Raw genomic sequence first — 24,403 nt, 5'->3', positions numbered from 1 at the left:
GTGGCTTAAATAATAACCATTTATTGTCTCAATTCTGGAGGGTAGAGTTCAAGATCACTTGTCAGCATGGTAGGTTTCTAGGGAGGACTCCCTTTCTGACTTGCAAACAGTGGTTTTCCCACCATCCTCACGTGGGAAGAGAGAAAGCAGGCTTCCTGGTGTATCTTTGCACTGATCCCATTAGAGGTCTTCATCCTCACAATCTCATCTAATCCTAATCATCTCCAGTCACAGACCATCACATTGGAGAATGAAGCTTCAGCATGTTAATATGGGGACATGCAGTTCAGTTCATTTGACAGAATATCCTATGACATCTCCATGTATGAGCTGGGAAAACTCAGTCACTATATTAGGTGGGTTCAGAGCTGAATTAAATAAGTACATTTAGGATATTAATGTATAAATATACATTATTGTTGGAAAGGTCCAACAGTACATAAGTTGGAAAAGGTCAAGGTCTATGGTGCTATGCTGTAAGGCCCAATTCATGCTATTCTTCTTTTATTCAGCAAATATTTATATGACGTCTACTGTGTTGTAGACTTGGATGATATAACAAATTAATTATAATATGATCCTTGCCTTTCAAAATTTTGCTATCATATAGTCATGCATTGCTTAATGACAGGGATACATTCTGAGAAATACATTGTTAGGTCATTTTACCATTATGTGGACATCACAAAGAACACTTACACAAACATAGGTGGTAGAGCCTGCTGCACACTGGTGCTGTGTGATAGAGCCTGTGGTTCCTGGGCTACAAGCCTGTACAGCACATTCCTGACAAAACAGTGCCAGATTAAATCAAACACAAGAGAAAGTGATGCAGTCGAGAGATGCAGTAAATAGATGTATGAGGCTGCTGCCTACACAACGTTTATAGAAAACTTCTTTTCTTGTAAGTAGAAAGAGAACAGTCAAATAAAGATTAAAAATACAGTATAATAAAAATGTAAGTCACTGAGTTAGGCATTCATTATCACTATCAGGTGTGATAATGTCCTGTACACAGTTATGTGCACTACTTTTGTGTGGCTAACAGCACATTGGTTGCTTACACCAACATTACAGACACGTTACTCACTGCATTAGGACCTAAGGATGGCCACTATGTCACTCAGCAATGAATGACTATAGCGCTTTTCTGGTTTCAGTTTAGCAAATATATATTAAGCCCCTGTTGTTTGCTAAGTGCTGTTTTAGTGGCTTAGATGAAGATAACCATTTTCTCTATCAAATTCGTTGGGTCATCCGAACTTGAATGTTATCTTTAATAGTTTAATAAATTAGGATTCAGAAAAACTGAATCCAACAAAATTAAATATATTAGTCAAAAGCAGAGTGAGTCCTCTGTATAAATTATAAAAATCTTTTTTTATTATAACTCCTTAACTTTAAAATTTTTATTGTATTTTATTGATTGTGCTATTAGGTCCTGATATTTCCCCCTTAGCCCCTCTCTACTAAGCCCCCCTCACTCCTTCAGGCAATCCTCCCACCATAGTTCCTGTCCATGAGTCCTATGTGTAAGTTCTTTGGCTAGTCTATGCTCTCCTTTACATCCCCATGGCTATTCTGCAACTACCTATTTCTGCTTCTTCACCCATTCCCCACAATTCCTCCCATCTGGCAACCATCAAAACACTCTGTATCCATAATTCTGTCTCTGTTTTTGTTTGCTTAGTTTGTTTTTTAGATTCAATTGTTGATAGATATGTATTTTTTGTCATTTTATTGTTCATAGCTTTGATCATCTGTTTCTGAAATAAGCCCCTTTAACATTTCATATACTAATGGGTTAGTGATCAACTACTATAGTTTTTTGTCTGGGAAGCTCTTTATCTGCCCGTTAATTCCGAGTGATAGCTTTGCTGGGTAGATCCATCTTGGCTGTAGATCCCTGCTTTTCCTGACTTTGAATATTTCTTGCCAATCCCTTCTAGCCTGCAAAGTTTCTTTTGAGAAATTAACTGACAGTCTTAGGGGAACTCCCCTGTAAGCAACTTTTCTTTTTCTGCTTTTAATATTCCCTCCTTAACCTTTGGCATTTTGTTTTTTAAAAATATTTTAATTGGTTATGCTATTACATTTGTCCCATTTGTTTACTCCCGTTTATTCCCCTCTGCCCTGCACCACCCTCCCACCCCTTATTTCATGTCCATCGGTCGTACATATAAGTTCTTTGGCTTCTCCACTTTCTATACTATTCTTAACCTCCTCCTACATTTATTTTGTACCTACCAGTTATGCTTCTTATTCCCTGTACCTTTTCCCCCATTCTCTCCCCCTCCCCCCTTCAATAACCCTCCATGTGATCTCCATTTCTGTGATTCTGTTCCTGTTCTATTTGCTTAGTAGTTTGAGTTGTTGTTTTTTTTAAATATAACATTTGACATTTTAATTAAGATGTGTCTTGGAGTGGGCCTCTTTGCATCCCTCTTTGGGGACTCTGTACTTCTTGGACTTGCATATTTATTTCCTTCACCAAATTAGGGAAGTTTTCTTTCATTATTTTTTCAAAGAGATTTCCAATGTCTTGCTCTTTCCCTTCTGGCACCCTGTGATGAGAATGTTGGACCTCTTAAAGTTGTCCAGAAGCTGCTTATCCTATCATTTTTTTGGATTCTTTTTTCTCCTTGTTGTTCTGATGGGTGGTTTTTCGCTTTCTTATGTTCCAAATCATTGATTTGATTCTTGGCTTCATCTACTATACTGATGTTTCCCTGTAAATTGTTCTTTATTTTAGTTTCATCTCTGACTGGGTCTTTTTTTATGCTGCTGAAGTCCTCACTAAGGTCCTTGAGCATCCTTATAACCAGTGCTTTGATCTCTGCATCTGATAGATTGCTTATCTCCATTTCATTTAGCTCTTTCTCTGGAGTTTTGATCTATTCTTTCACTCAGGTAATGTTTATCTCTTCATTTTGGCAGCCTCCCTGTGTTTCTGTGTATTAGGTAGAGCCGCTTTGACTTCATGTCTTGGTAGTGTGACCTAATGGTAAGTGTCCTGTAGGATCCAGTGGCATAGCCTCCCCTATCATCCAAGCTGAGTACTCAAAGTGGACCCTTTGTGTGGGCTGAGTACACCCTTCTCTTATAGTTGAGCCTTGGTTACTGTTGTTAGATAATGAGAGGGATTTACCCAGGCTGGTCAGCTGCAAGGATTGGCTGTGACCACTTAATATGATCCTCCACCCTCCGGACAGGGGCAGGGTGGTGGTACTCCAACATGGTCTGCAGCTGTCCACTGGGTACACTGGCCCTGGGGTTTCCTGGGTGGTACAGGCCAAGGCCAACCCCCACCTGTGTTTTGCCAAGGGCTGCCCTGCCTGAGCTATAAAGCAATCTCAAATGACTGCTACTTGTGCTGGGGTTGGAGATTCCTAAGTGAAGTCAGGCTTTGAATCTAGGCTGGCTACTGCTAGTGCCAGGCTTGTTGCTCACTGAGACCAGCTGTGACTTGTTTGAGAGGATTTAGGAAGTTGTGCAGCATGACCCAAGACCCCATTAATATGGAAAAACAACTTGGGTAAGCTCACAAGAAGGCATTTCAAACAGTGTTAGCCAGGTTGATAGTCTCATAAGGTCTAGCTTTTAGGCTCTGTAGCTTTGTGGTGCAGAGGTTTAGAAAAGGCACAATGGCCTCTGCTCACTTTGATGCCAGACACTTCAGTCTCTCCCTGTACACCACTGGTGTCTTACAGCTGCTACCCTGCTGCTGGAGCTCAGAGGGAGGGAGTCTGAGTAGGTGAGTCCATTGTGGATTCTTTAAGAGGAACTGCTTGGGGCTCCAGCAGTTTCTTTCATTGACTCAGTCCTCACTGATTTTTGCAGCCAGAAGTTGTAGGGACTTACCTTCCTGGCACGGGAACCCTGGGCTGGAGGGCCTGGTGTGGGTCTGGGACTCCTCACTCCTAAGTTCGCTCCCAAATTTTTTTCTACCACACACGAGTGTGGGACCACCCTGTTCCACATCTGTACCTCTCCTACCAGACTGAATGGATGTGGTTTCTTTAATTTCGTAATTGTCAGACTTCCATTCCACTCGATTTCTGACAGTTCTGAATGATGGTGGTTCTATATTTTAGTTGTAATTTTGATGTGGTTGTACGAAGAGGTGAGCCATGTCTGCCTATGCCACCATCTTGACTGGAAGTCGTAAGAAAAATGTTAAGTGATAGACATATTGAAAAAACAGTTCACGTAAGGAAGCCTTGGAGGATTTAAGTGGCTACTAATAATGGTGTGACGTGGCTGCCAAAAGCCAGTAGAGTTAGGGACATTCATAAAAGTAGTGCTCAGGTACTCAGAACCTCTAGGGCCTTCTTAACCAATGTGCAATACACTTGAAGGGGAATCAGCTACCTAGAGAGCTTCCAAAGGAGTGTGACCAAGAAGGGTTTTTTCTTGTATTTATTTTTTTCCATTACCATTTAGTCCCCTTATATCCCCCTCCTCTCTGCAGTCACCACACTGTTGTGTTGAAGTGGTTCTAAGATTAAGGGATATTGAACTTGAAGAGAACTCTTGGGCAGAGTATGTAATAGGTAGCTGCCTTTACGTATCTGGAAAGTTCTGATATTAAAAAGTAGTAAAGTAGTAGGTTATCCTTGAGCAGAATCACAGCTGGATATTAGAAAGCATAAAGGCATACTAAGTTCAATATGAGAAGGTACTTTGTAGATCTTCAACAGAAGTTCTATGAAATAGTAGGTTCTTAGTGACAGGAAGTGTATGAATGGAGTCCAGACATAGTATTTGTCAGGGAAGTAAAGTTTCCTTTGATACCATTATGGGCTTCATCAGCTACAGGGTTCTAAGATCCTATAGTTACCGTGATTGATGATTTGCATTTTAGTAAAGCCTTGGTAGAGATAAGCAATCAGGTGTGTGAAAGGTTTGTTTATCCTTATGTATAAACAGATGAATGAGGAAATGGTTGAACTTTTTGGTACATGATTTATTGTATGTCATAATTTGCCTAAATTACCTCTTCCTCCAAGAGATTGCTAAGAATTAGGACAGAGGAAACAACTATTCAGAAATCTTCCCTTATGCAATGCACACGAATTGCCCAAACTGATACCAATATCCCATTAACCACTTGATTTCTCCCCCGCAGTCCCAAAGCACAGTGCCTCTCTGTGTGGACTTTTTGGTTTTTTCCTGAAAACAGATGGAGGTAGTTGGTGTCCTTGGACAGTATTCTCTTCCTAATTTTTTTGTGAATCGGTTGAAGTTTCAGAGGGTCATCTGTACAAATGAAGCTGTAGTCTACCACCAGATCTGCACCCAGTCTGGGGCGCCGTCCTCCTGTCCGTGAGAGCAGGACTCGCTTCGCAGCGGCTCTTCTCTTGCCCGCTGCACGTGGAAACTCAGGAGTGGGTTTGGATCTCATTGACGTGCTTGCTCCGAACTCCATCCAGAACAGGGGCTTCGATGTGACTACTTTATCCTGTTTATAAAGACAAACTTAGGAGTAGTTGCAAATTAAAACACTTTTGTAGCCAGTTACATAGAAGAGTATAAAGTTACATTTTAACTGTACATTCTAAATTAAACTAAAACATACTCCATGTCTGCACTTGCCCTTACTATCATTTGGTAAGCACGTTCTTTATTTTCAAGGCAGTTTGATTAATGATACCCTATGAGAAATACCCAAATTCCACGTGGCACCTGCTCTCCTTTCTTACTTGAAAATATCTATACAAAGTCTTAAAATGTACATGTATAGAATTTTACTTTCTATGAATAATTAGTTAAATAAACTCCATAGCAGTAAGGACTTTTCTTTTTGATTCATTAGTGAAAAAAGTAGTATACAGCATCACATATATAGTATTACTTCTTTAGGAAAATATGTATTTAAAATACATACGCATTTTTAATTGAAAAGCAATATAGAAAACTATTACTTAGATTGATCTTTGGATGAGATTATAACTTATTTTTTACACATTTCCAAAATTTCTACAGTTTTCATAATTAGAAAAACAAGTATTGTTTTTAAAACTGTCTTTTATAAGTGTGCTAACTCTGACCTGCCAAGTGTAACACTGGTTTTTGTTTTCTTCCTGAAAATATTACTAAAAATGTATCTTACCATTAAATCATTTTGTTTTAAATGGCGTTCTTAAGAAAATCAAAACAATATTTGTTGCCTGCTACAGTGGTATTTGTTCTTGACTTCTCAGGTTAAGGCAACAAGAACAAAAACAGTATGAGGATTCCAGAGAGATTGCAAGTGGAAAAATGGATGGTCCACATGGCAGTGCATTGGAAGGAGGTTTGGATGATTATTTGACTCGCCTAATAGAAGAAAGGGATACTTTGATGAGGACGGGTGTGTACAATCACGAGGACCGAATAATAAGTGAACTTGACCGACAGATCAGAGAGGTTTTGGCAAAGAACAGTACCAGTAATTAATAACATTTGGAAAATCTTTATAGACTACAGGTCCAAATTTTAATTTCATTGTAAAACCCTCAAATGAAGGTAAGATGGATGTTTTAAGATGCAGTTTTCAATTTTTATAAGCAAAATTTTATATGCTATTGTATAGTATTTATTTGATTTTATTTACTTTATGCTACCTCCCATTCTGGTTTAATTTGTAATTGCATTTTATATACTCATTTTAAATGACTCCTCCCTGTTTCCTATAATTTATAATTTTATGGCTAACTTTCAAAATAGCTTTTCCTAAATTTGTTCTAGGAGAAATGACTGCAGCGATTTCCAGTTATACAACTTTCCATATTGAGCCAAAAGAGTGTGTTGTACTTTAAACATGTTGTGTCTTAGTCATTTGAATATAGATATCTTAATTATTTAGACCAATTGTAAATGTAACCCATTTTATTTAACTCATTTAAAAAGTCTTGTTTAAACCATTTACAAATGACAAGCTTGAGAACAGAAAGCAGGATCAGTGCAGAGAAGCCATATAATTTTGAGAGACAAATCAGTCATTTAAATAGTTAATACAGATTAAACTTGTTTCAAGAACTATTTAACTTTCTAATTTTCATTTTTCTCTTAACTATTAAGAATATGAAGTAATAGCTTAATAAGGTCCTTGTCAGCCTCCTGCTTGAGACCAAATCGTTTTCCTTTGTTAATTCTATATTAGAACATGGAAACAGACATTTAAAGGCTTTAGTTGAGAAAATAAACATTTTTTCTCACCCTCATTTTAATCAATCTTTTTCTAAAAGTACATGAGATTAAATCATTGGGTTTAAGTGCCATGTCTGTATAAACTTAAGAATTCCTTTACATCATATTCTTCAGAGCCAATATTTGCCCTCAAAGCATCATTTCCCACATCCTTTTACAGGGTGCCGAAAGGTTTATTACAAAATTTACAGATTTGGTGAGTCTTTAATATCTAGTTTGGAATTTCTGATTCCCAAAGATAATTTAAGTATGTACTTTAGGAAATTACACATATATATTAGTTACTGATAAATTCTACGATAGCAGAACAGGCTATTTGGTAACACTAAATTAACTTTTTGTTGCTTTCCAAGGAGGTGTGTATCTTGTTCGGAAGATTAAAATCCCTACATGCATTGTATGGTTTTTTTCTTTATTAACAAAGTATTAATCTAAAAACAACCCAGCAGTAAATAACAGAAATTACTGGATGAGAGAATAATGAATGTGAATCATAGCAGGAATCTGAAATATTAATTATGGTTAGGCATTTTCTCTCATTGATTTTTGTGCCACATCAATGGAGCCGAGTATTCTTTTTGTCCGAAGGTCCCCGGTGGAATGCAGTGACCAAGCCTTCGGTTGCAGTGTGCGCTGCGTGTGACTGATCTCAGACACTAGAGGGGGCCTTAGATTTAAAGATAGGAAAAGGACTTTTCTAAAATGGATGTGTGGTTTATTTTGCCTTCTGTAAAGCTATCTTTTGGCTATGTATTTTAAGAAATAAAATCAAAATTGTATGCATGTTTGAGTTCCTGAGCAACGTTACTTTGTTCTAAACTGAGTGAGGAAGTGCTTGACGCCTCCCGTACCAAGTTACTTTGTATCTTTGTGTCTGGTTTTTAAGGGCTTACATTGCGTATGCTTTCTACATGTCTTAAAACTGCAAGAGTGAAATTTTACCACCTCTTTGTAGTCCTTTAGCAACAGCCATTTCATCTGTATGTGGCATTTAGCATATTTATATTGATTGCTCTAAAAGTATTGCCAATCCCTGGGAATTGAGTATGACCACAGTAGATGAATAAATTAAGCAAGTGAGTGGTGAATGAATAAATTTCCTCATTACTACATATAACAGCAGACCTTTCATCACTATTTTAACGTGAAATAAATTTCACCTTCAAAGTGTTTGTGATTCCTTCACATGGAGAAAGTCGTTTCCACATCTAAGGTTGGCACATGCTGTGTGGGAGGGGTGCCCGGGTCTCTCCATAGGTACATGCCAGCAGGTTCCTTCTAGAGCCGGGTTCCTGTTGCACGTGTGGAACTTTGAGTGTGATGACTAAGGGATGTTTGGGGGCACTGCACAGACATCGTAACAGGAGGTCGTGTAGTGTAATCAGATGGCTTTCTTGTCTACTTATACTGCTCTGTCCAGATACTGCCCAGCATGAATCTGAGTTCTCAGACCTTCCCAATACATGCTGCTTGTCCTCAGCCACCGCAGAAGGGACTGGCCTGGTTCTTGCAGTCGATAAGAAGGGTCCTCTGGTAGCACGATTGCATTTTTAAACTGTGGCCTCTCGCTACTCTTATGTCCAGGTTGACTGAATACCCAATTTGATTTTTTTTATAAAGTCATATAGCATAAATAAAACTCACAATTTTAAAATATACAATCCAGTGGTTTTTAGCATATTCTGCAGTATGTAGCCATCACTACTAACTCTTGAACAGTATCGTCATCCGCAAAAGAAACCCCATACCCATTAGCTATGATGCCCGAGTCTTCCCGCCGCCCCCCCTCCCCCGTCCCTTAATAACTACTAACTTCCTTTCTGTCCCTGTTGATTTGCTTATTCTGGACATTTCATATAAATAAAACCCCAAATGTAAAACTGGAAATATTAGAAAACTTGAAGTATTTTTCCATGATGAGTTTCTGTGATATACAAAATTTACTTAGATGTTGAACTAAATGATGGATGCGGAAGGCAGACACAGGGTATGACAGTTTGTCCATCAGTTAAGAATACAGCTCACCCGTTCTACTGTCTGGTACCTATTAAAGCAGTGACCAAAAATAATAGTGAAAGATAGATAATGTTCTGCTGTAACATCCCGGAGCAACCCTGTGAAGTTGGAAATGGATTTTTGACAAGGTCTATATCACACCATTAGTAATCTTACCAAAATGGTTCTCTTTCCCACAAGTTTTATAGAATTTGGAGCTAATGAGAAGCGTAGTCACCCAGAACATAAGGCCCCTGAGGACAGAGGTCAGGGTCTATCTTACTTCCTGCTACGTGCCAAGACTAAAATAGTGCCTGCCGCATGTAGACACTCAGTATTGGCTGTATTCATAAAGAAATGAATGAACAAAAGATGGTGTATTATCTGGATTATGGATAGTGGAAATGGTTCTTCGGCATTGTGAATATATTTAATACCATTGAATTAGTCACTTAAAATCGTTAAAATTGTTATATATATATATATTTGTTTAAACATAGTTTTTTTACTTTTGCTTCAAATTCTGCCTCATCTGCCTACCCAGTGTTTTTATGCTGAAAGTTTCTGCACATGAGTTGCCTGTCAATGGCCGAGAGACGCCATTATATGTTTGCAGCATCTTTGTTAACAAAAAATGAGTGAAAATTAGCCTGTCTTCTAAATGTAAATTGGAGGATCCTTAAAATATGGGTTTGTAATGCCTTCAGGTTTATAAAATTAAGGTTTTGTTACCCTTTCAAAAAAGAATAACACGATTTTTTTAAAACCACTGGTTGTTTAATTTAGCAAATAGTCCAAACCATGGACAAATTAGAATTTCCACAATGAATTACTGGTTCCCTCAAATATGCTTAGTGTCTGTGTGTTGGCTATAGTCTTATTGTTGGCTGGTGGTCTTATTAACTGATAAAATGATTTGTATGGGAATGCTGAATAAAGCCTGGTTGAGTAATTTTAATATGTTATGACTTGAAAATTTAAATCCATCTTTTGATATTTGTGTCTTGGCAACTGCGGCACAGGCTTGGAGCCCAGACTTCCCCCCCCACGCACTTTTCTGCCACCTGCCAGAGAGCACAATCGAAGGACGCCTCTCCCTGGCCCACGGGCCCCTTGTTTCCATGACTCAGACAGCGGTGCAACCCGTGTACCTTGGTGTACATGGAGAAACACAGTTGCTGAAGCACCTACATTTTTCACAGAAACCAAAAGCACTGCGGTGCTCACTGACTGTGTTATATAACCTCTATTTGGCATCAGATTAGAATCCACTATTGTTAGGAATGTAACTGTAGGAAGGCTGCTATATACTTAAATCTCATTTTATTTGCTTCTCTGGGGGTTGTCTTGGTGTTTTCATTAGAAATGTTTTTACAGATGTAGACTCTTCAGATATAAAGTTGCTGAAGTGGAGACTCAGAGTTTAGCTTTCAAATTGAAGGGGTAGAAATTAAGATTAATTTATAGATAAATAATTTACTGACTCTGATACGTTAATGTACAGTAATCCCTGGAGGCTTTTAAAGATGGAGTCATTATATTCTTAAGGTTTCTAGGAATGTTAAGCCTGTCATTCATAATAGGAAAAGAACTAAAATAGGGCCCATTTATAATTTCTTCTTGGAAACATTTCATCCACAAAGTCATAGACAAATATTTTTTCTTCTCCAAATAACTTATCTAATAGTTGGAGAGCACAGCCCTTTCCTTGATTAACATGTTAACTAGTCAAAAGCACAGAGATACATTGGATGAGAGCTGAATTTTCCTCAGTATTTTAGAGTAAAACTCGGCTGGAGCAAATGAAGTGTTGTCACCGCAAGATCCTACTTTGACATCATTGTAAATTTTAGTGAATGCCAACCCAATAGTGAGAGAGTCGGTGCCTCACATGCCTGCAATTTATGACTCCATTCTTTAGCAAATTCTTGTATTAGTGAATAGACTGAGATGGATTAGGCATTAAAGAACTGGTTTCACTTCTATGCCTTCTTTCTGTAATCCAAAAAATGGAAAAAGACGAGGTTACTAAAATTTTCAGGTATTTTGAGAGAAAGTCTGAATTTCAAGCAAGACTGTTATTGCATTCCTTGAGTTCAGTTCAGAATGTATGAGTTCATTCCAAAAGTGCTGCCTTGAAGGTGGTGTGTCAGACAGTGAATGTGAGGTATTAATACCCAGTACATGTCGTTGTCACCCTGCGTAGATGGGATGAGATGGCAGACTCCTGAGCATTCCCTGGGGGAAGGAAATTTCAATCCCTAAATTCCCTTCATTGTTGGTAGATGAGATTAATGGTCTCTTCTTGCTTTCTACAGAAGTTTTTTAGGTAACTAACTGAAATTTTAAAAATTTGCACAAAGCAAATTAAGGTACCAAATAGGACATACTTTTTATAAGTAGTCTTCAGAAGTAATTTAGCCCACATGTGGCCCATTATCTCTTCCTCTGTTATTAATGCACACTTCTTTCTCTTACCTCCCTGTGAATGGATGATTACCTGGAACAGATGACATCCAAAATTTCTTTTTAAAAGATTCTTTAGAAAATCCACAAGGAAAAAAAGAAGGAGGAAGAAAGAAAAATAATGGCAAGAAGAGCTCACACCCCAGTTTCCTCTGGTCTACCTTCTTCTTAACAAAGGTCTGTGCGGTGGTCAGATAATTCCCCTGGTTCTGCTATTAACTGTTTTGCCTTTTCTGTTACCACTTGAGTCTTAGTGTCGCTGTGTGGAACTATCTGAGCTGTCTCTGATTCCAGCAGGACGCATCCACAGAAGCAACGGGATGTTCTGGCATGAATCCAAACTCTAAATGCCCCTATTTAGCAATTCCCAGTGTTCTGCCTTTCTACCGAATGCAGGAGATGAGATAAATTAAGGAATTCATCATACACACACACTGTAATGGAGCTGGACATTTCTATCGCCTCGTGATGTCATAGTGGAACACAGCATAGTATTCACGTGTGTGGTGGTGTGGTGTGAACCTACCGTGCCGCTAGCCACCAGCTGTGTGAAGTGTAGCACATACCATTACACGCAGTTCATGATACTTGGTAATAACTGCCTATGTTACCTGCTCACGTGTTTCTTATACTGTACTTTTTATTACCATAGAGTATACTCTTTCTACCTATAAAGAAAGGTTTGTTAAAATAGCATGCTGTATTGTGCTGGAAGCACCCTCACACATCTGGTGTTTACCTGGTCTCTGGATTGTATCATTCTCTCTCGTGCTTGACTCTATCTTGTGTTGTTTTACATGCTGTGCGGGCTGGTAGCCGGGGAGCAGTAGGCTGAAACGCCGTGCAGCCTGGGTGTCGGCAGGCTGTGCCGTCTCGGTTTGTGTCATTGTGCTGTTACGGTCACACGACGATGAAATCATCTAGCAACGCGTGTCTCAGAACATACCCCATCAGTATGGAATATAATTGCATACACATACACATACCAACTATGTTCAAGGGTTTCATTTAGTATAAAATTACACATATTTCCATATAAAGTGTTAATACTGTTCTTATTATGATATATTAGAGAGAGATTACAATCTCCTGGGTTGTTAGTGAACAGTGTAGGACACAGTGGGCCCCCAACCTGTTTTGTCAGTCAACAAAGAACAGGATAGCATCTGTACATTTTCCTTCTCCTCGTCCTTCATCTGGACTCATTCTACCCATGAATTCTATGATGCAGAATAAACAAAAAAATTCCTAATCTCAGCATTATGAATAAAAGCTCTAATATATGTTAATTATTTCATGTTGAAAGAGACTTTTTCTCAGACTCAGAGTTTTTGGATACTCAATTTGATACTAAAAGTATTAAAACATGTTTGAACTGGACGAACAGTTTACATCATAAACTACATTAGATGAGCTACCAGCCCCATTGAGGGAAACACGAGGACAATGAAGAAAGCAATCTGCTTACAAGCCTGTGCTCCAAAACGCTGGCTAGCAAAGGTGGGTGTGACCAAGTGTGTAGGCAAACCCATCTGCAACGGCCTCAAAACCCCTGGGGCCCAGAGCACTCTGAGCAAAGTGGCAATAACCAATTTCGGGTAAAAGTAGTAACAGTTGTCAGATGAGAAAAGGTGTTTGTCCAAATGCAACATCCATGTCTAGATAAACACCCCCAACAATCTGAGACTAGAAAGGAACTTCTTCCATGTGCCAAAGGACGTCTACAGAAAAAACAAAAGCCTGCATCTGACACACCCAAGGGTAAAGAGTCAGCGCTTTTTGGTAAGGTGTCCGACCTTTTGGTGTCTCTGGGCCACACATTAAATACACAAGCACTAATGAAAACAAAAAATATCATAGTGTTTTAAGTAAATTTACAACTTAGTATTGAGCCACATTCATAGCCATGCTGGGCTACTTGCGGCCCGTGGGCCATGGGTTGGACACCTCTGCTAGAAATCAAGAACACCATATGTACTGTCTCTACTCGGTATTGTATGGCAGGTTCGTAGCCAGTGAAATAAGGCAGAAAAGAACAAGAGTGGAATAGGAAATACCTTTGTCCCCCCAGAACAAGTAGACAGCTGTCCATGCATGAAAGGAGCCCCGGGAGGAGGGAAAAGTGCAATTAAGAACCTACAGCAACACCGTGTGGCAAAGCGATGGCATATAACCCACACAGAAGGGATCTCTGGGGACATCGGCAAAGCTGAAGCTTCTAGAAATAGCTAGGAACAAAAGAATTATCAGCCATGAGGTGAACACATTTCCCATGGTCTGCTGGGGAGGGGGGGCCCTGGCAAAGACTGAGGACCTCAACAGCCCCCATGACAGCCATGGACTACACTGTGTGTAGTATTCACAGGTATGACCCCCCAGTGCCCTTCTCCAGAGAAGACACTGGCAGCTTTCACCTCTGAGGTAACCAACAGCCGTCACCACCCTGGACGCCTCAGATAGGATGTGCTTCCTGCTGGAAGGAGCTGTCGATTCAGTCAGCACCCTGGGACTGGGGCTGCTGCTGCTCCCCACAAAGCGCACACAGGCCCCGGACCCCAGAGCCCCAGCTGGTCCACAGGCACCCACACCTCAGACTGTGTAGCTGTTCTGCGTGCACCCATGTCTAGGACACCAGAGCTGGTGCCACCAAGGGCGAGGCAGTGCCCCAGACCCCTGAGCTACTAGTGCTCTGCACACACCCCTGTCTAGAGCTCAACTCCATGGCCACTCGATAGCACTTGAGCATCAGACACAATACCACTTCCACCACGATGGCATCCATGAGCCAGACCTGAAGCCGAGAGGAACCCCCTCAGCCATGACACCCACAGTGGGAGGAAACGATTGGGAGGGCCCCAGGGGCTTTCACCACCAAAGACCCCAACAGGCCTCACCAACCCTTAAGTAGACTTAGGAAAAAAGAGAGAAAACACAAAATCAGAAATGAAAAAGAAGACATTACAGTAGATACTAAACAGACTATTATGAACAAATACATGCCAACAAATTGGACAACCTTGAAAAAATGAACATATTTCTAGAAAGATACAACCTTCTAATACTGAGGAAGAAATGGAAAATCTGGAGAGACCGATTCCTAAGGGAGATTGAATTAGTAACTGAACCCCCCCCCAAAAAAAAAAACAAAGTCCAAGTCAATCAAAGTCCAATCTAAGTCCACATGATTTTACTAGTGAATTCTACCAAACATTTAAACATTTAACACTAATCCTTTTTAAACTCTTCCAAAAAATTAAGAAGGCAACTCTTCCAAACACATTTTATGAGTCCAGCATCACCCTGACAACAAAGATGGACAAAGACACTCCAAGAAAACTACAGGCCAGTGTCCCTGATGAACTCAGATGCAAAAATCCTCAACAAAACACTGGCAAACCAAACTGACAGTGCATTAAAAAAATCATACACCAAGATCAAGTGAGATTTAGCCCCTGAATGCAAGGGTGGTACAACAAATTCAAGTCTATAAATGTGATATTCCACATTAACAGAACGAAGGATAAAAACCATATAATTATCTCAATAGACTTTAAAGATAGAACTACCATGTAATTGGCAATCCCACTTCTGCATATTTATCCAAAGGGGGCAAAATCAGTATCTGAGGAGATACCTGCCCTCCAGCATTCACTGCATCATTCTTCACAACAGCCAAGGTATGGGAACAACCTAAGTGTCTGTCAACAGCCGAATGGATAAAGAAAATGGGCTACATGTGTATAACGGAATATTATTCAGCCATAGAAAAGACAAGCACTGTGCATGGCTATATGTGAGATCTTCCCCAAAAATGAACTCGAAGAATCAAAGGATAGAATAGTGATTGCCAGGGGATGGGGGATGGAGGGAGATGCTGGTCAACGGGCACAAAATGTCAGTTAGAAGATGAACACATCCTGGGGATCTAACACACAGCACAGTGACTATAGTTAATATTCTGTTGTGCACTTGAAAGTGTAGATGTTAAGCATTTGCACCACACACCTCTGTGAAGCTCTATGTGTGTGAATTTGACTGTGGCGATCATTTTGCTGTGTCTGTCCCCGTCACATCGGTATGCTGCACACTTCAGATATACTCAGTGTTGTCAGTTATACCTCAGCGCAGTGGAAGAAATAGGCCAGATAAATTAAGGGCATTGTAAGGTAGGAGTAAAACTATCTTTGTTCACAGATGACATAATTGATCACCTAAAGAATCCAGTGGAACCTACAAAAATGCTACTAGAACCAATAAGCCCATTTGGTAAGATTGCAGAATACGAGGTAAATATCAATCCATAAAATATGCAAAGATCAGCTGTAACATTTCTATATACTAGCAAAAAAAAAACCCAATAGCAAAAAATATACATTAGGAATAAATGTGATAAAACCATGAAATATTTGTGCATTTAAAGATCTAAAACTTTGCTGAAAAAACCTGTAGAGACACCATGTTCCTGAGTCAGAAGAGTCAATATTGTTAAGTATCACTTCCACCCAAATAAATGCATAGACTTAATGTAATAATCCCTATCAAAGTGCCATCAAGCTTTTCTTTGTAGAAATTGAAAAACTGGTTCTAAAATTTATAGTGAAATGCAAAGGGCCTAGAATGGTCACAACACCTCTTAAAAAGAACAAATTTGGAAAAGCAACACTACCTGATTTTGAGATTTATAAAGGCATGGCAATACACATCTGTGCGAACAGCTGATTTTCAGCTAAAGTGCAAAGGCAACTCAGTGATCAAAGGGTCGATTCTCTTTTTGACAAATTGGAAAAACTAGATGTCTATGAGCAAAAAGTAAACTTTGATCCATACTTTACACCATATGCAAAAGTTAAACTTGTTCACAGAGCTAAATGTAAAATCTAAAACTGTAAAACATCTAGAAATAAATAAAGGAGAAAACCTTGTGATTTGTGGTTAGAAAAAAAGGCTTCTGGCAGGGGGTTTCAAGATGGCGGTGGACTAGGACGGAGTAGATACCAGTTCCTAGTACAAAAGAGACAGAAATCTATCCGATCGGAGGAGGTGAGGCCAGCAAGCCAGCAGTTGCCAAGCATATATGAAAATAAGAGACCAGAAACCTCATCGGTCACGGAGGAACCAGATGGTAGGGAGACAGCAGCGGTACAGTAGTCTCTGGGACGGAGCAGGGAGAAACAGCCGGTGCAGGGTAGGGGAACCAGCGCCCTGTGGCGAGAGCCCAACGACTCCTGGGACAGCCTTCAGCGCCCTGACGGCTCCCTCCCTAGGATTTTTCTGCCGGGCAGGCCGAGTGGCCCAGGCAAAGAGGTGTGGAAGAAATTTCAGCCTGCGTGCAATCTGGGGAACTAGTCGCTCCACACGCAGTGTGTCTGGGTGGGTGCCTAAGGGCACCTAGGCCAACATTCAGCGCCCGGAAAGCTCCCTCCCTAGGATTTTTGGGCCGGGGACCTGCCAAGTTGCCCAACCAGAGGGGAGCAGAGGTGATTTCAGTCTGTGCATAGCTCGGAGGTTCAGTGCCTGGTGGGAACTGTGTCTGGGAGAGTGCCTAAAGGCGCCTGGGACAGCGTTCAGCGCCCGGACGTCTCCGTTCCTGGGATTTTTCGGGCGGGCCGAGTGGCCCAGGCAAAGAGGTGTGGAAGAAACTTCAGCCTGCGCGCAAGTTGGGGAACTAGTCGCTCCACACGCAGTGTGTCTCGGCAAGTGCCTGAGGGCGCCTAGGCCAAGGTTCAGAGCCCAGAAAGCTCCCTCCCTAGGATTTTTGGGCCCGGACCGGCCAAGAGACCCAACCAGAGGGGAGCAGAGGAGATTTCAGCCTGCACACAGTTCTGGGTCCAGCACCCGGCGTGGTGCTGCTACATCCCTAGGGGTTTTTTTTTTTTTTTTCCAGAGGTTGGCCAGGGGACCCAGACAAACACAGGAGCAGAAGGGATACACACCACGCAGCGTGCCATGACGAGCACACAGAGTTTCTAGGTCTGCGCCCAGTCCTCAGATCGGCTCCCGGCTTCCAGTCTACCCCCCTCAGACTATCTGGAAGCCCAGGATGCTGAGGGGTCCTGGGAAAAGAGCTGAGACCCTCAACCCCCTCCCTTTCTGGCCAAGCAAGGTGGGGGGCCAGGAGAGACTTGTTTGATAGAGTTTACAGAGAGGGTGCGGAGGACAAAGGGCCCCAATCAAAGACTCTGTGGTTGCCAGCCCAGGAGAACTCAGAGGTGCAGGCTGGGGCTCTGAATCCAGTAGACACGGCAGCCTGGTCTGCTTCACACCCAGCTTGGCAGCGAGCCCAGGACTGGGCAGAGGGTCTGGGGCCTCCCAACTGAACGGGGGCAGGCCTGTGCTCAATCCCGAGGGAACCAGGCAACTAGGCCGGTGCAGGTGCCTGCAAACACAGCAAACCAGACTATGGCAGTAACCCCTGGGAGGGGAGAGCTGCGAGAAAGTCCTAGCTCCCCATTGTAGGGAGCTGGGGGAGAGGGGCCAAGTGTCTGGATCCTGAGAGGGGCTGGCTGAAAAAATCACAACAATCGACCCTCAGCCAACTGCAACCAGAAAAACCGGTTCGGCTAGTTTGAAGCCAACAAGTGACATTCCTTTTTCTGAGGTTGTTTTTGAGAGATTATTTTGGTGTGTTTTTTGTTTTTTTACTTTATTTTATTTTTATTCTTTCTTTCTTTTTTTTTATTTACCTTTCTTCCTTCTCCATTCCTTTTCTTTATCTTTTTGCTTTTTTAAAGTAATCTGTTATTTCTTTTAAACTTTATTACTGTTTCATCTTTCCATACTTTTGTCCTCTTTTCCCGGATTTTCTGTTTTATTTCTTTTTCTTTTCTTTCTAAACTTATTGCTCTTTCTTCCATTCCCCTACCATTTTTTTCTTTCTTCCTTTTATTTCTTTCCTTATCATTTCTTTCTTTTACCCACAAGAGTCACAATCAACTTGAAAATATAAAAAGACCAGAGCTGGACCCATAGAAGAGGCCTCCCAATAGTAGAGTCAGAGAGACAAATTGCACATTGTTGTAGGAGAGAAGCCACAAGTTGCTGCATATTTGAGTAGGTGGAAGCAGAGAACAACAGGATAACCAAAAGAGGCTGCACCATTGAAATTCACAGGCATTGCACCACAAAAGTTCATACCATAAACCCAGGGTGTCAAAACAGATTAATCTAAGAAGCTGAGGCTAACAAGAAGAGTCTCACAAACAATGGGAAGACAAAGAAACAATCCCCAAATGAAAGGAAAGGAGGAATCCTCAGAAAGAATGTTAGATGAAACAGAGGCAAGTCAACTATCAGATACTGAATTCAAAGCACTGGTGATCAGGAAGTTCAAAGAGCTCACAATCAGCTACCAGAAACTACAGGGAAGCTACAATGATCTCACTGTGAACTATATCAACATGAAAAAGGAAATGGAAATTATTAGCAAGGGCCAAGAGGAAATGAAGAATACAATTTCTGAATTAAAAAACACAGTGGAAAGCATTAAAAATAGGGTGGATGAAACAGAAGATCGGATTAGTGAATTGGAGGACAAAGTAGAAAGCATCTCACAGAAAGAACAGGAAAGGGAAAAGAGGCTCAGAAAGAATGAAGAGAGATTAAGAGAAATGCAAGACAATATGAAACGTAATAATATCCGAATAATAGGAATACCAGAAGGAGAAGAAGAAGAACAAGGGATAGAAAACATATTTGAAAGAGTAATGAGAGAAAATTTCCCTAATTTGACAAAAGAAAAAGTCACACAAATCCAGGAATCACACAGAGTCCCATTCAAGAGGAACCCAAAGAGGCCCACTTCAAGACACATCATCATTAAAATGGCAAACTTCCAAGACAAAGAGAGAATCTTAAAGGCAGCAAGGGAGAAAAAAGAAATAACATACAAGGGCATCCCAATAAGGCTAGCCACTGACTTCTCAATGGAAACACTCCAAGCAAGAAGAGATTGGCAAGAAATATTCCAAGTAATGAGAAACAGAGGCCTACAACCAAGGCTACTTTACCCAGCAAGGCTCTCAATCAAGATAGAAGGCCAAATAAAGAGCTTCCAAGACAAAAGAAGTCTAAAAGAATTTGCTGCCACCAAGCCAGCTCTACAAGAAATACTAAAAGGTCTGCTTTAAGGAAAGGAAGGAAAAGAGACAGACAGAGAGGAACACAGGTACAAAAATGGCAATGAATAAGTACCTATCAATAATAACCTTAAATGTAAATGGATTAAATGCTCCAATCAAAAGACACAGAATAGCGTCATGGATAAGAAAGTATGACCCACACATATGCTGCCTACAAAAGACCCACCTCAGGACAAAAGACCATCACAGACTAAAAGTGAAAGGCTGGAAACAAATTTTCCAAGCAAATGGACAAGAAAAAAAAGCTGGGGTAGCAATTCTCATATCAGACAAAATAGACTTCAAAAAAAGAGCCATAAAGAGTGACCCAGAAGGTCACTTCATAATACTCAAGGGAAGAATCCACCAAGAAGACATTAACATCATAAATATATACGCACCCAACATAGGAGCACCAAAATATATAAGGAAAATCTTAGAGGAATTCAAGAAAGATATAGACAGCAACACAATTATAGTGGGGGATTTTAACACCCCACTATCAAAAATGGACAGATCTTCCAAACAAAATATCAACAAAGACATTGCGGCATTAAACAACACCCTTGATGAAATGGACCTAACTGACATATACAGAGCTCTTCACCCCAAAGAAGCTAAATACACATTCTTTTCAAATGCACATGGAACATTCTCAAAGATAGACCACATGATAGGGCACAAAACAAGCCTCAACAAATTCAAGAATATTGAAATCATACCAAGCATTTTCTCTGACCATAAGGGACTGAAACTGGAAACCAACCCCAAAGGAAAAAACCCAAAACACCCAAAATCATGGAGACTGAACGGTATGCTATTAAACAATGAATGGGTCAAGAATGAAATTAGGGAAGAAATCAAAAAGTTTCTGGAAACAAATGAAAATGATCTCACAACAACCCAAAACTTATGGGATACAGCCAAGGCAGTCCTGAGAGGGAAGTTTATAGCAATACAGGCCTACCTAAAGAAAACAGAAACATTTCAAACAAATGACCTTACTCTACGCCTGCAAGAACTCGAGGAACAACAACAAAAACAGCCCAAAGCAAGTAGAAGGAAGGAAATAACTAAGATCAGAACAGAACTAAATGACATAGAGATTAAAAGTACAATTCTAAAGATCAATGAATCCAGGAGTTGGTTCTTTGAAAAAATAAACAAAATAGACAAGCCTTTAAGTAGGCTCATCAAGAAAAGAAGGGAACGGACACAAATAAACACAATCAAAAATGAAAGAGGAGAGATTACAACTGATACCACAGAAATAGAGAGGATTGTAAGAAATTACTATGAAGAACTGTATGCCAAGAAATTTGAGAACCTAGGGGAAATGGACACATTTCTAGAAAAATATAATCTCCCAAAACTCAATGAAAAAGAAGTAGAACACCTGAATAGACCAATAACAGCAAAAGAAATTGAAGCAGTAATCAAAAAACTCCCATCACACAAAAGCCCTGGACCAGATGGATTCACAGGAGAATTCTACAAAGCATTTAAGGAAGAGCTAACCCCCATTCTTCACAGACTATTCCAAAAAATCCAAAAGGATGGAAAACTCCCTAACTCCTTTTATGAAGCCAGCATCATCCTAATTCCAAAACCAGACAGAGATACAACAAAGAAATAAAACTTCAGGCCAATATCGCTGATGAACATAGATGCTAAAATCCTCAACAAAATATTAGCAAATCGCATCCAACAATATATCCAAAAGATTATACACCCTGACCAAGTGGGATTCATCCCAGGGATGCAAGGATGGTTCAACATTCACAAAACAGTAAATGTAATTCATCACATAAACAAAAGCAAAGACAAAAACCACATGATCATATCAATAGACGCAGAAAAAGCTTTCGATAAGGTACAACACCCATTTATGATAAAAACACTCAGCAAAATGGGAATAGAGGGAACATTCCTCAATATAATAAAGGCCATTTATGAGAGACCTACAGCCAATATCATACTCAATGGACAAAAACTAAAAGCTTTTCCACTAAGATCAGGAACAAGACAAGGATGTCCACTTTCACCACTTCTATTCAATATAGTATTAGAAGTTTTGGCCACAGCGATCAGGCAGGAAAAGGAAATAAAAGGCATCCAAATAGGAAAGGAGGAAACAAAATTGTCACTGTTTGCAGATGACATGATAGTGTACATGGAAAATCCTATAGACTCTACCCCAAAACTGCTCAAACTAATTAATGAATTTGGCAAAACAGCAGGATACAAAGTCAATATCCAGAAATCAAAGGCATTTTTGTATACAAACAATGAATCAGCAGAAGCAGAAATCAAGGAAAAAATCCCATTCGATATAGCAAAAAGAAAAATAAAATATCTGGGAATAAACCTAACCAAAGAGGTAAAAGACCTGTATGCAGAAAACTACACAGCACTGAAGAAAGAAATCAGGGAAGACACAAACAAATGGAAACATATACCGTGTTCATAGATTGGAAGAATTAACATCATCAAAATGTCCATACTACCCAAAGCAATATACAGATTCAATGCAATACCTATTAAAGTACCAATGGCGTATTTCACAGACATAGAACAAACACTTCAAAAATTTATATGGAATCATAAACGAGCCCAAATAGCAGCTGCTCTTTTGAGAAAGAAGAACAAAGTAGGAGGGATCACAATACCTGATATCAAACTGTATTACAAAGCCACTGTAATCAAAACAGCCTGGTACTGGCATAAAAACAGGCACATAGACCAATGGAACAGAACAGAGAGCCCAGAAATCAACCCAACCCTCTACAGTCAATTAATATTCGACAAAGGGGGCAGTAACATAAAATGGAGTAAAGATAGCCTCTTCAGCAAATGGTGTTGGGAGAATTGGACAGCTACCTGCAAAAAAATGAAACTTGAGCACCAACTTACACCATACACCAAAATAAATTCAAGGTGGATAAAAGACTTAAATATAAGCCATGACACCATTAAAGTCCTAGAGGAGAACATTGGCAAGAAAATCTCAGATATTCCATGCAGCAACATTTTTACGGATATGTGCCCTAGAGCAAGGAATATAAAGGAAAGAATAAACAAATGGGATCTCATCAAAATAAAAAGCTTCTGCATGGCTAAAGAAAACAGTATTAAATTAAAAAGACAACCAACTGTATGGGAAAACATATTTGCCAATGATACCTCAGACAAAGGTTTAATCTCCAAAATATACAAAGAACTTACACGACTCCACTCTAGGAAGACATCGAACCCAATTAAAAAATGGGAAAAGGACTTGAACAGACACTTCTCTAAAGAGGACATACAGAATATCCAGAAACACATGAAGAGATGCTCAATATCGTTAGCTATCAGAGAGATGCAAATTAAAACCACAATGAGATACCACTTTACACCAGTCAGGATGGCTATAATAGACAAAGCAACAAACAACAAATGTTGGAGAGGGTGTGGGGAAAAGGGGACCTTAGTTCACTGTTGGTGGGATTGCAGACTGGTACAACCATTATGGAAAACAGTATGGAATTTTCTCAGAAAAATAAAAATTGACCTGCCTTTTGACCCAGCAATTCCACTGCTAGGATTATACCCCAAGAATCCTAAAACATCAATTTCAAAGAACCTATGCACCACAATGTTCATAGCAGCACAATTTACAATAGCCAAGAGTTGGAAGCAACCTAGGTACCCATCAGTAAATGAATGGATCAAAAAATTGTGGTACATATACACCATGGAATTCTATGCAGCAGAGAGAAAGAAGGAGCTACTACCATTTGCAACAACATGGATGGAACTGGAAAGCATTATGCTGAGTGAAATAGGCCAGGCATTGAAGGACAAATACCATATGATCTCACCTTTGACAGGAAGCTAAAGAATAAAACAAACAAGCAAACAATAAAAACAAAGACACTGAAATAGAGAACAAGTGGGCAGCGACCAGAGGGAAGAGGGAAGGGAACTTAAGGGGAAAAAGGGGGAGGGATTTTGAGGAACAAGTATGAAAGACACAGAGATGAGGACTGGGGGGAGGGGAATGGGAGGGAGGGAGGAGACCGGGTGGGGGGGGGGTGGGATGGGAGAAATAGATTAAAAAAAAATGTACTTGAAAAGTAACTAAATAAAATTTAATATTAAAAAAAAAAAAGGCTTCTAAGAATAGTGTTGCGGACTCCACCAAAATGGAGGCATAGGTGGAAACACTTTGCTTCCTCGCACAACCAAATCTAAAAACAACAAAGTTTTAACAACAATAAATGCAATCAAATCACAGAAAATCAAACAATAAGGAGTCTGAAAACAACAAACCGCTCAGCTAAACCGGTGAGAGTGGCGAAGCCAGCAGGAACGGGTCGGGCAGAAACTATCCCCAGACCGGGCAGCACGCCAGCAGCTAAGGGTGCGGATCCCAGGTGCGGGCTAGCTACAGGAAGGCGTGGTGTGGCTGGCTGTCTGAGGTCGCACATTTGTGCGCAGATAAACCAGTGAAGAGACGTGCATTGAGACAGACCTCCCAGGCCCTGGCGCAGGGCAGCGGACTCGCACATTTGGGCTCAGATAAACAGGCGGGGGTGAGCAGTGAGGCAGACTGGGCAAGCTGAGAGGACTGCCATTTCTCCCTCTCTGAC

The 24,403-nt window shown here is 40.3% G+C and overlaps 1 protein-coding gene across 3 annotated transcripts in view; it reads left to right on the top strand.

Annotated features, from left to right (window-relative positions):
* The window catches only part of CEP120 (centrosomal protein 120), a 75,367-nt gene extending 67,393 nt beyond the window's left edge, over positions 1 to 7,974 (top strand). For all 3 annotated transcript variants that reach the window (XM_053665299.1, XM_053665300.1, XM_053665298.1), the window contains one exon: positions 6,204 to 7,974. In XM_053665299.1, coding sequence (XP_053521274.1) covers positions 6,204 to 6,438 — 235 coding nt within the window. In that variant the 3' untranslated portion in view covers positions 6,439 to 7,974. The remainder of the gene's footprint in view (positions 1 to 6,203) is intronic.
* Positions 7,975 to 24,403: the final 16,429 nt, after the last annotated feature.

This window comes from Artibeus jamaicensis, unplaced genomic scaffold (assembly GCF_021234435.1).
Source record: "Artibeus jamaicensis isolate MK-2021 breed Jamaican fruit bat unplaced genomic scaffold, CSHL_Jam_final contig_402, whole genome shotgun sequence".
In the NCBI taxonomy this organism is placed as follows: domain Eukaryota; kingdom Metazoa; phylum Chordata; class Mammalia; order Chiroptera; family Phyllostomidae; genus Artibeus; species Artibeus jamaicensis.
Note: the sequence above shows the minus strand (reverse complement) of the source record. Positions and strands in the feature narration are given on the sequence as shown.